We start from the raw sequence: 11,826 nt of genomic DNA on the forward strand, positions 1-11,826 counted from the left end.
ATTAGGTGTTAATTAATGAACAACCTAATCTTCCTCTTTTGTACACACACACCATTGGCTGCTTCATGGCCCGACTTTATAGCGAATCTAGGTTCCAGCGTCAGGATGTCTATTGATGTGGTTTTGTTTTGATGCATCTTGTGCCTAAGAGGAGGCGGATACTCGATCCCATGGAAGCAGACGCTGCGAAGGTTCTGTGCAACAGCTCTTCTCCGCTTAAGACATATGGGTTTGATTTTATTCAATTTAACTACGAACATACTGCAAAATTGGCTTTGTTAGTAGATTTCACAAAACCCTCTCTAAAATTGAGTTTTTTTTTTTTTTTCTTTCTGGCTAATTGTTCTCCCTTGTTTATTTTCTTTCTATTAATGGTTTGGTATCGGTGAATGTGCTTCTCCTGTTCGTGGGGTGCGGATGAAACAGCTTGGGTGTGAACAATGAACTTTATACGTGATAAGTTTTTGTTTGCATATGAAATTATTCATATGGGGTCAACGAAAATAAATTTCTTGGTAGTTCAGTTCTGCCGTTGAACAATTATTTTCTGATTCTTTTTCAAATTCTTATGTTTTGCTCTCGCACTCTGCAACTATCACTGACTGTTTCTTGTTTTTCATTTAAACTACTCTTTTCACTGCCGGCTGCTATTCATGTTCTTGTTAGATCTATCAACTATCAAAACCCATGATGATGAATGGATTGTATAACTTGTTTGATGCCATTCAAGCTGTCGTTTGTTCTGAATGTAGCTGTTATCCGTGCAAAATTTTGTGTAAAGGAAAGAATTGATTGGTATAGTGGAAACATAATATTGTCAAGGCATTTGCCTGCATTATAGAGATTTTGGCAGCGTAAAATTCTGTGTAATTAAACTTATATTGGAAATTTTATTGGCAAAATCTGTAGGCCAAGCTGGCAGCTGTTGCTGAAGAACTTGGTAGAGAAGTACGAGTGTTCCCTACCACTGTTGCTTCCGTTATACTGGATAATCCGTCTTCTGCTTTGACATCTAGTGCTGGTGAGAGAATTCTTCAAATTTTGCAAGAACTGATATTTTTATATTATGTTCCTGATGCTCTTTGGAGAGCAAATTTCTGTAGATCCATCTGTATATTGCCTTTTAATTGTGGAAGGTTTTTGACAGACGAGGATGATGATTTCTTTGAGTTCACTGCAGCGGATTATTACCGCATCTTGTCAACCAAAAAAGAAGGTAATGCGCTACTGATTGTACACCAGTGGTTTAGTATGCAAGATCAAGTTTTTGAAATTGCTATGTTTCATATGGAGAAGTTGACATGTATCTACCATTCAAAAGGCTGACATATATGAAAATTTCATGACTAGTTTCATATGAAGTAGGAAAAAGAATGCATAACTTGCTCTTACCATGATTTGTATACTTAAATTATGCTTTTACTTATTTACATCTTGGTAGTCTGCTGTTTTTAACACTTGATTTGAAGTCCCTCCTTTTATTTCCTGTTTGGTTTTCTCTCTCTTCCTTCTCCGTGCGACTCTCTTCTCTCCTCTCATATCTTCTCCTCCTGCGAAGTGTTCCATTTAACAGTGCTAATATGCTTTTATGCCTTTTATAATTTATCCAGACAAATTTCTTAAGACCCGGAAGATTAGAGAATCTGAGGAAGCTGCACGCAGATCAAGAATGACTAAGGTGCTATCGTCTCTTAGGTCTTAGATTTTTTATTTTTTTTAATTCTGGTGAATTGAGAGTTGTCTAGATATGATATCTGAGTGGAAGTAATCCTCAGGTGGCGTCTACATGTGTTGACTCTCTAGGCAGACTTTGTAGACCTTTTAAACTTTTGTTTTAAGTTAAAATATTGGTGGGTTTGATTATTGATCTCTATTTGTTCAAAATCATTCACCTTCTTAATCATCAGTTATCCCTTGCTTCTCCTTTTTAATTACACGTGAAGATGCCTTGTTGAATTGTTTAATTTTTTAATAAAATCACCATTATTCAGGAAAAAAAAGTTTGTAAACTCTCACGGACCCATCATGGAAAGGGTTCAGCCTTGTTTGAGATTCTCCAAAAGTTGGATAGAGCTTCTACCGAAGATCGAAGGAAATTGTTGTGGATGCATATACTCTGAAAAGTATTGTTGCTTTCAAGTTTAATGTTTTCGTCTTTTGCAAAAAAGATTGTTGCGAGCAAATTTACCTTTTCTTCCTCCAGTATTACTTGAACTTGTGTTGGTTTCCTTCTCAAAAAAGAAAATAAAAGTAAAAGTATAAAAATTATTACTGTGATCATCTTAGATATTCCATTAGTCCCTTTAGAGCTTCAGAATAATCCAAAGCTTGAATGCTCCTTAACATTTCCTTCTTTTATCTGTCTGTGCAGTCGGTAATTAGAGTCCGTTTCCCTGATAACTATACACTTGAGGCAAAATTTCACTCATCAGAGACCATTCAAAGTCTTATTGATCTTCTCAGAAAAGTAGTTGCACGGCCAGATCTCCCATTCTACATATGTAAGAAATGTCTCTCCTAATATTTGATTTTAGTTTTGATATCAATTAGTTTTGCTCTGTAACTGTCATTGTGGATTATTCTCATGTGTTTTGCTTCTACATCTTCTTGATTATTACTGTTCCACTATATGAGTAACTTATAGAGGCTGATGGCTCTTGGACTTGTCTAGAAAGGAGTAGTGGGATATTGAGAAAATTCAATGCTCAATAACTTGACCAGTCAGGGAAGATTGAGACTAGTATTGAGACTGTCTGATTAATAATGCACCAAAAAAAAAAACCATTGTGCTGAGGCCAAAATATCCTTTTTGGTTAACTCCTCCATAACTAGTTGCAAATGATATTTCCTTCATGTCATTTAATCATCTTTTTTATAGGTGAGAAATTTATAGGCATTATGAGATGCCCTGAATCTGAAACTTGATATATAAGATTAAAATGAAATGTGACATGAGTTGCTTTTTGGCTAAATGTTATACAGTAGATAAAAAATGTTTTGGCTTTCCCTATCTGAAATTACCCAAATAGGTTTTCTGTCTGCCATCAATTTAAGATCCAACACTGTGCAAGAGACCGGAAGTAAAATAATTGTTACCTTTTCGTGAAATTGAAAATTAACTTGAAGAGAATTGAAGAGCTGTTAACTTTGGTTAAGGTATTACAGTTGGGGGTTCAGGTCCATTTCAAAATGACTAGCCAAATTAAGAGGTCATCCCAACTAATAACCCATGGGATTTTTATTAATTCTTATCTATGTGGGACCAATCCTACTAATACTCCTCCTCACCTCTAGGCTTACACAACTGACAATGGGTTTGAGACATGGACTACATAAACTGGATACAAATTAAATGGAGCAGAAATTGTGGCAAAATGGCAAACATCTTACTCAGATACCACGTTAAAGTTGGGTCTAGGTCCATACCAAAATGACTAGCCAAGTTAGGAGATTATTTCTCAATTAATAACCATGGAGTTTTTCTTAACGCTTATCTATTTAGGACTATTCCGACTAACATAAGGTTCTAAAGTATTGGATTTAAAATCTTGCCAATTAGTAATTGGTCTCCTTTAAAGTTTACATGCTTTACAAGTTCTTTTGCATATTTCTCAAAAAAAAAAAGTTCTCTTACTCTCATTGTGGGCATTGATAATTAACAATTTAAGGGGTCAAATCTTATCAATTAGCTCTTTTGAAGGTTTACATTGGTAATTAGATGACCATGAGGTGAAATTTTGGAAAACCGAACTTAGTGAAATTGTGGGAGCTTTTAAGTGGATGAAGGTTTACATTGGTAATTAGATGACCATGAGGTGAAATTTTGGAAAACCGAACTTAGTGAAATTGTGGGAGCTTTTAAGTGGATGTCAGAGATTTATCCTCCAGCTCCTATTTCAGGAGCCGCTGGCTTGCAATCTTGAGGGAACAAATTTGTATGGTTCTAGGTTGGCATTTGGTGATCCCAAGGTTTTGCCTCTCCACGCCATGACGGTAAGATGCAGTTTTTGGAGTTGGCAAGGAAAATTTTGTAAAACGACTTCATTCAACTGTGGAGAGCTCATTAAAACAACTTCATTCAACTGTGAAGAGCTTATCCTCCAGCTCCTAGTTCAGAGCTACAAGCCACTTACTTGATCTTGAGGGACCAGATTGGTGCAGATCTTGGATAGCATTTAGCGATCCTATGGTTTTGTCTCTCCAGGCCATGACAGTAAGCTGCAGTTTTCGGGGTTAGCAAGGAAAATTCTGTAAAACGACTTCATTCAACTGCGGAGAGCTTATTCGTGGAGATAAGAGATTTGTTGTTGGTCTAAGATATGCCTTCCACCTTTTAGTTGAGGTCTACAAGCTGCAGTTTGCAGTCTCTTGGATCCAAATTGAGGTCGATCAAGGTTTGCGGCATTTATGAACCCAAAGTTTTACCACTTCATAATAACAAAATTATACTTCATTATCCATGGGTTGGACCTCCTGAGACAAAATTATGATGTGGGTATCCTCTTATTCTCTTCATATATGACTCTCTCTGTTGCTCTTGATAAAATCATTATCATTTAGAAAAAGGGTGTTTCAAGTGTTCCAGCTTTTATTCCATAACAAGTTGCAAATTCAAGAAATTATCCTGATGACTATAAGCATCTGTTTCTTGGTACCATATGGTAATTCTGATCGCTGAAAGCTTGCCTTGATGATATCTCTGCTTCTCTTTTATAAATTAACTTTCCCAATCCTGTTTCTATTGTTTGGTATTGGGTTTTTTGTTCATCACCATTCCTTGATAATCCAACTTGATTGACTTGGTTTTTTTTGTTGAAGCAGATACCACTCCTCCAAAGCAACAGTTGAAAGATATGTCCATGGATTTGTATACAGCTGGTTTTGTTCCTGGTGCAATTGTGTTCTTTTCATATGATGCACTGAAAGGTAATTCTTGGATTTATTTATGCAACTTTATTTAATTTGTCCAAAATTTTTCTGGAGCTTTATTGTTCTTAGAGGCAAATGAAGTATCCTACTTGCATGTGTAGTTTGGGACACTTTTTTCTTTTCATTTTGCAAGAGTAAGTTTTTAAAAACAATTAATTGCTCATATTATGTTGCCTAAGGTTTTCACTTATTTCTGTTTTTTAATTTGAATCACATGCCCTGGTGAGATTTGAATCCAAGACCTCACACTGAATATCCTTCTTGTGGCCATTGACTCAAAAGGCCTAACCTGCATATTTTTAGGATAGTTATAAAGATTGTACAACTATTGGTTGTCTCGTGGGATCTGCTAAATTAGTAGAACATTACTTGTGGAATCCTAGGGCTGGTGGACTGTAAATTCTTTTATAAGGAAGTTGAATTTCCATTTAATACTGAAAGTGCATAGGAATGTAATGAGGTGGAGATGGCTTGGACCTTTGGGTCAATGGTCACCTGAGGGAGTTTCAGGTGTGAGGTTTTGAGTTAAAGTCTCACTGGGGGTAACAGTATGTGTGTGTCTGTAATCAACTTTGAAAAAAAGTGTATTGAGGTGGAGAAAGAAGAGGAAGTAAGAAGCCAATATTTGCACAGGAAAGAGTTTTTAGTACATTTTTTACAACGAAATCAATGATGCAGGGCAATAAAACATGATTAGATGCATGATAAAGTGAATTTTATTAAACTATCCCAGTCTTGCATATTATAACCCAAGAGTGCCAGACACAGTTTGAATTGTAGAGCTCTCATGTGCATTGCATCAATGGAGGTGGGAAGATCTGAAAACACATTAGAAAATTAGAGAGATATTTGTCATTATCACATTGTTGTGGTATGTCTTGGTTTTCTATCTTTTTATTTGTTTTTTTGGTGTGTATGCTTTTTTTTTTTTTCTGACTTCTTTGTAATGGTTTGGTTTCCAAGTAATAGAATCTTTGTGTTTGTTTTGCAGTGGATGAGAATGCTGCTGCAAATTCTGGACCATTCCTTAGGGATGATATCAGATCTTTGAATGGTCTAGATTTTGTTCCTGAACAAGAACAAGTTGTGGAATCTGCACCTGAACCAGTGGCAGAGCCACCGCCAAACGTTCCAGAGGTCAAGCCTGCCACGAAGAAATCCATTAAGCCAAAGTGGCTTAAAATGTGAAGCTTCCTGTTGAAGGTAAATCTTCCCCCTGTTCAGTTAGTACCAGAAAGATGTTCTATGATTTCATGGAACTTATTTATTGATTTCTTTGGCTTGCAGAACCTTAAAACTTACTAGTGGTTTTGGCGTAGAAGGTGTATAAGTATATATAATGTAAACGAAGCAGAAGGGACTCCTGTCAACTTTGCTCTCTTTTTTTCTGGAACTTAAAAATGTTATAGGCTTTTAGATGGGAGACATCATTGTAAGAGATTCCCTTCTTTAATGTATCTGTTTGTTGTTTTGCCTCCGGGCTTTACAAAATTGTGCCTTTTCTCAAAAAAAAAGGAAAAGATGGGAGACATCTTGTGAAAAATAGTTGGATATGAATTGGCAACAAAAAAGTTCTTCAAATTGCTTTGTCCGTGGTTTGACTGCCTTTTTGCATGTTTCATGTTCTAAGTTCCCTGTAGCATTTATGACCTTTAATTGGTTGAATCTGACTTTCATTATCATCATGTTGAAGGAAAAGGCTGGAGGTGACGGCAGAAAGAAACCTTCTACTCTGAGAGAAAAGAGGTTAAATTTATCAACATATATTACCAATCTTCCATGAAAAACTACAATAAAAGCATCGGCAGAGGATAGATTTGAACAAAATGAATGTTTTCAGTCAGATTCTTAAAGATGGAAAATAATGAGGCAAAACATGTGGAAGTATTTGAGTCCTGTTGAGATGGGGGAAGAAGCCATGGTGTAGCCAAACACCAAGGCCAAAGACTGTGCAAGTCCTGTGCACGGCAATAGCAGCGGCGGCCAAGGCCAAGTGCAAAGGCACGGCCCAGAGGGGCGCACGCATATGGCCGGCCCGGAACCAGCTGCAACGGAAAAAGACACACTTGAGCTTGGCAAACGGATGGCCCCAGAGGGGCGCACGCATATGGCCGGCCCGGAACCAGCTGCAACGGAAAAAGACACACTTGAGCTTGGCAAACGGATGGCCAAGCAACAAGGTGCACAACAACCCCAACAGCCAGCTCAGACACAAGGCAGCACGCCAGCAGACACTTCTGGCGGGGCGAAATGGGGTTGGGCGCAACCAGAAATCCTGGCGGGGCGAAATGGGGTTGCTGGCGCACAACCAGGACTCCAGGCAGGGCGAAATGGGGTTTCCTCAGGACGCCAGGCGCAGGCGCGCGCGGCAAGGCACAGGCGCCCGCGCACGCAAAACTCCAGGCGCCAGGCGCCCACGGGCGAAATGGGGTTTCCGCCAGGCGCCAGGCGCCCGCGCGAAATGGGGTTTCCTGGCGACCAGGTCTCCAGGCGCCCTGGTCTGGCGGGCGCCAGCCTGACCAGGGCGCCCCTTGACGCCAAAAACCGAATTTTTGGGATCTGACGGGTTTTTGAGCGTTTTTAGTGATTTCAAAAGGCCTAGGGAGAGACTATAAATAGAGAGGCCTCTCCCATGGAAAAGAGGTCGAAAAATCCTTAGCCTTCTTTACTCTTTTGGTGTATAGAGAGAGTTTTTAGCCTTGGCCTTCAAGAGTGTTTGGCCACCCTTTGTAATCTTGTATTATCAATACAAAGTAGGCTTTTCTCTTCTATACCTTGGCGTTTTCGTTGTCCCATTTGGCTTGCAACTTCTTGTGTGAAGTATTGGTTGGAGGATCCGAGGCTCAAGGAGGCTGACTAGTTCTTCGGAAGAGCTAGGCCGCACGGGGTAGATATTCCGCTTGGCTAGACGGACCTAGCCCAAATCTAACCGCGTGACAACTGGTATCAGAGCAGCATTCCATCCATGACGTCCACAAGTGGAGAAGTAGTAGCAAGAGGTATGGAAACACTCTCTGAAAACGATTTACGTTTGGGTGATTTCAAGTCCAGGCTTGTTAGCTTGAAAAATCAGCTTTCAAGACTGGAGGAGTTCGTACGTGACATTGCGCATGGCCTACACCTTGTCCCTAACTTTTCCCAAAAGTTTTTGGACAACGTAGATAGTGCCATGGCAGTGATGCGAACTGAAATCCAGAGAGTGGACGGAGATGTCAAGACTATCGCAAAAGGAGTGGGGGCAAGACTCACCCTATGCGAGAGAGCCCTTGCGAATGGAGAAGGTTCGCAAGGAGGGGCCAAGACCGGTTCTGCTGGGCGAAACAGCAGAGAGGCGCCCGATCCGGTGTTGCTTTCTAGGAACTCCTGGGAAAGGCAGCAAGGAGGTGCCAGTTCCGGTGCTGCTGGGAGAGACAGCAGCATGGTGCCCGATCCTGTGCTGATTTCCAGAAACTGCTGGGAAAGGCAGCAAGGAGGCGCCAGTTCCGGTTCTGCTGGTAGAGACAGCAGGGAGGCGCCAATCCAGTGCTGTTTTCCAGAAATTGCTGGGAAAGACAGCAAGGAGGTGCCAGTTCCGGTGCTGTTGGGTGAGACAGCAGCAAGGCGCCCGATCCAGTGCTGTTTTCCAGAAATTGCTGGGAAAGACAGCAAGGAGGTGCCAGTTCCGGTGCTGCTGGGTGAGACAGCAGCAAGGCGCCCGATCCAGTGCTGTTTTCCAGAAACTGCTGGGAAAGACAGCAAGGAGGTGCCAGTTCCTGTGCTGCTAGGTGAGACAGCAGCAAGGTGCCCGATCCAGAGCTGTTTTCCAGCAACTGCTGGGAAAGACAGCAAGGAGGTGCCAGTTCCTGTGCTGCTGGGTGAGACAACAGCAAGGTGCCCGATCCAGTGCTGTTTTCCAGAGTTTGCTGGGATAAGCAGCAGCAAGGCACCAGATCCGGTGCTGATTTCCAGAAACTGCTGGGAAGGGCAGCAAGGAGGTGCCAGTTCCTGTACTGCTGGGAGAGACAGCAGAAAGTGGCCATATCCAGTGCTGCGTTCCAGAAACTTCTGGCGGAAGCAGCAAGCCAACCATGAGTGGGTGGCATATGGTGATGGCGCGCAGACGAGGACGTCTGCATTATGGCGGTGGGAGTATGAGACGAAAACATTCTGGCTCAACGACGGATACTTCCATGCTAGCAAGCTCAGCCCAAAGCAAGCTCGGTGCCAAGTTTTCTTTGCCAAGTTTGACTTTGAGATGAGGTACAAGTTGGGGGAAGCCTATGGTGTTGGAGATACCTTAAGCAGAAAAATGAATTCTGTTATGCCTTTTGATGGAGAAAAGGGCACAAGGGTATTGGCGCATATACAGCGCACATCACCAGATTGCACTGCTGGAACATGCTCAGAAACGGAAATTGGGCGTGCAGCAGAGGCAGAAGTGCATGTGGCGCTATGTGAACAGCAGTCAGTAACCTCAACGGGTGATGCGGCAAGCGGCAGACCCTTCACGCGCATCACGCGCGATGCGATAGCGGCTGCACGAGACGGATATACGCGTAGCACATGCGTCGGCACTTGTTTCACACGCACCACGTGCGGTGCGGTAGCAGCAAAACCTGATGTGGCGCACGACGCACACATAGACGCTGGAGACATGCGCTTTGTGCAAAGCGTGCCTACGCACATGCAGGACCATTTTGTCGCAGAAACGGAAAATGCGACTTGGCGATTACGAGTCTTAGCAGCAATTACACATGTTAGTACTTCGTTGCTAGACCGGATTCGTAATAGACTTCACCAAGACGCCCAGACCTTCAGCATTGTGCAAGCTGCAACCATGGGTGAGAGGAGAAGAATATGGCTTGACGACGGATTGTTCAAGACCAAAGGTAGTCGACTTTATGTGCCTAAGTACGATTACCAATGGCATGACCGCTTGAGGGAATGCCATGATTCCTTGTGGGGAGGACAACCAGGCCAAAGACGGACGTTGGCCTTGCTCTCTGGCCAGTATTACTGGCTGGACATGGAGAGCGTTGTGGAGGAGTTTGTGTACACATGTTTTATCTATCAACAAGATAGGATGAAACAAAGAAAGCCCGGAGCCTTGTTACAGCCTTTGCCCATTCCAAAACGGCTGTGGGAGTCTACTTCAATGAACTTCCTTTCTGGTTTGCGCAAGAAAGAAGGGCTTGAGTCTATCATGGTAGTGGTGGACCAGGTTACGAAGCACGGAACATTCGTAACAGTGCCAAGTGATTGTACAGCAAAAGAGGTTGCTCGAGCTTTCATGGCACAAGTGGTGAAGCACTGGGGTGTGCCCACAACGATCATCGGTGATCGTAACCCTAGATTCACAAGAAAATTCTGGACCGAGTTAACTAAACTATTGGAAAATACTGAAAATTTGTCCACTAGTTTACATCCTCATACTGACGGCCAAACGGAGCTTATAAAGACCGAGAGGAGCGCAAAAGGGGCAAGCCCCGGAGGACGCAATACTTGGCAAAGCGGCGGGGTCAACTGGAAAGTTAGGCAACATGACAAGACACTGCCGAGTTCTAGCAATCCGAGAAGGAGGTGGCCCACTATCGCCAGGGGATGCAGACGAGGGCGTCTGCCTTATGGCGGTGGGAGTATGAGACGGGGGAAGAAGCCATGGTGTAGCCAAACACCAAGGCCAAAGACTGTGCAAGTCCTGTGCACGGCAATAGCAGCGGCGGCCAAGGCCAAGTGCAAAGGCACGGCCCAGAGGGGCGCACGCATATGGCCGGCCCGGAACCAGCTGCAACGGAAAAAGACACACTTGAGCTTGGCAAACGGATGGCCAAGCAACAAGGTGCACAACAACCCCAACAACCAGCTCAGACACAAGGCAGCACGCCAGCAGACACTTCTAGCGGGGCGAAATGGGGTTGCTGGCACACAACCAGGACTCCAGGCAGGGCGAAATGGGGTTTCCTCAGGACGCCAGGCGCAGGCGCGCACGACAAGGCACAGGCGCCAGGCGCCCGCGCGCGCAGGACTCCAGGCGCAGGCGCCAGGCGCCCACGGGCGAAATGGGGTTTCCGCCAGGCGCCAGGCGCCCGCGCGAAATGGGGTTTCCTGGCGACCAGGGCGCCCCTTGACGCCAAAAACCGAATTTTTGGGATCTGACGGGTTTTTGAGCGTTTTTAGTGATTTCAAAAGGCCTAGGGAGAGACTATAAATAGAGAGGCCTCTCCCATGGAAAAGAGGTCGAAAAATCCTTAGCCTTCTTTACTCTTTTGGTGTATAGAGAGAGTTTTTAGCCTTGGCCTTCAAGAGTGTTTGGCCACCCTTTGTAATCTTGTAATCTCAATACAAAGTAGGTTTTTCTCTTCTATACCTTGGTGTTTTCGTTATCCCATTTGGCTTGCAACTTCTTGTGTGAAGTATTGGTTGGAGGATCCGAGGCTCAAGGAGGCTGACTAGTTCTTCGGAAGAGCTAGGCCGCACGGGTTAGATATTCCGCTTGGCTAGACGGACCTAGCCCAAATCTAACCGCGTGACACCTGTGCTTGTCTTGCCCAGCCTGGTCCCTAAAAGCATTATTTGCAGGGATCTCCCAAAGTTGTTCTGTATTTAGTAAAAATCAGTTTATTACTTGCTGAAGCAACAGATTTCCAAGAGCTCCTTCAAAACAGTGTTTTCCCCTTGTCTTGATGGGTTAAAATTATCAATAGTGAATTGTTCCTTCATGTTGAATTGCTTTCAAGGAATGTTTGGCCTTTGAAAAAGCAGAAGAAGCCCACTTAGTGTTTGTGGGAATAACTTAGTTCTTAAAATCCCACTATACAGGTTTCTTTTGAATTTTTTCAGCTAATCAGTCCATGCTAGGTTTGCTTCAATAACAGCACATTCTTTCAGCTCAAGGTACTAGGAGTAATTTTTTGATTG

The 11,826-nt window shown here is 43.1% G+C and overlaps 1 protein-coding gene across 2 annotated transcripts; it reads left to right on the forward strand.

Moving 5' to 3' along the window:
* LOC137962896 (plant UBX domain-containing protein 1) lies at positions 1-6,809 on the forward strand. Of its 2 annotated transcripts, none has more exons than XM_068810022.1 (8): positions 1-191; positions 910-1,021; positions 1,148-1,216; positions 1,611-1,678; positions 2,372-2,501; positions 4,822-4,926; positions 5,921-6,132; positions 6,623-6,809. In XM_068810022.1, the coding sequence occupies exons 1-7, from the start codon at positions 132-134 to the stop codon at positions 6,115-6,117; spliced, it is 741 nt and encodes a 246-aa protein (XP_068666123.1). In that variant the 5' UTR covers positions 1-131; the 3' UTR covers positions 6,118-6,132; positions 6,623-6,809. The 2 variants fall into 2 exon arrangements, with proteins under 2 accessions (XP_068666123.1, XP_068666122.1); XM_068810021.1 differs by lacking the exon at positions 6,623-6,809 and adding an exon at positions 6,217-6,488.
* The last annotated feature ends 5,017 nt before the right edge of the window (positions 6,810-11,826 follow it).

This window comes from Aristolochia californica, unplaced genomic scaffold (assembly GCF_029961685.1).
Source record: "Aristolochia californica isolate CCGP_79_NKW_82.1479 unplaced genomic scaffold, dmAriCali1.0.hap1 SCAF_4, whole genome shotgun sequence".
Taxonomy (NCBI): domain Eukaryota; kingdom Viridiplantae; phylum Streptophyta; class Magnoliopsida; order Piperales; family Aristolochiaceae; genus Aristolochia; species Aristolochia californica.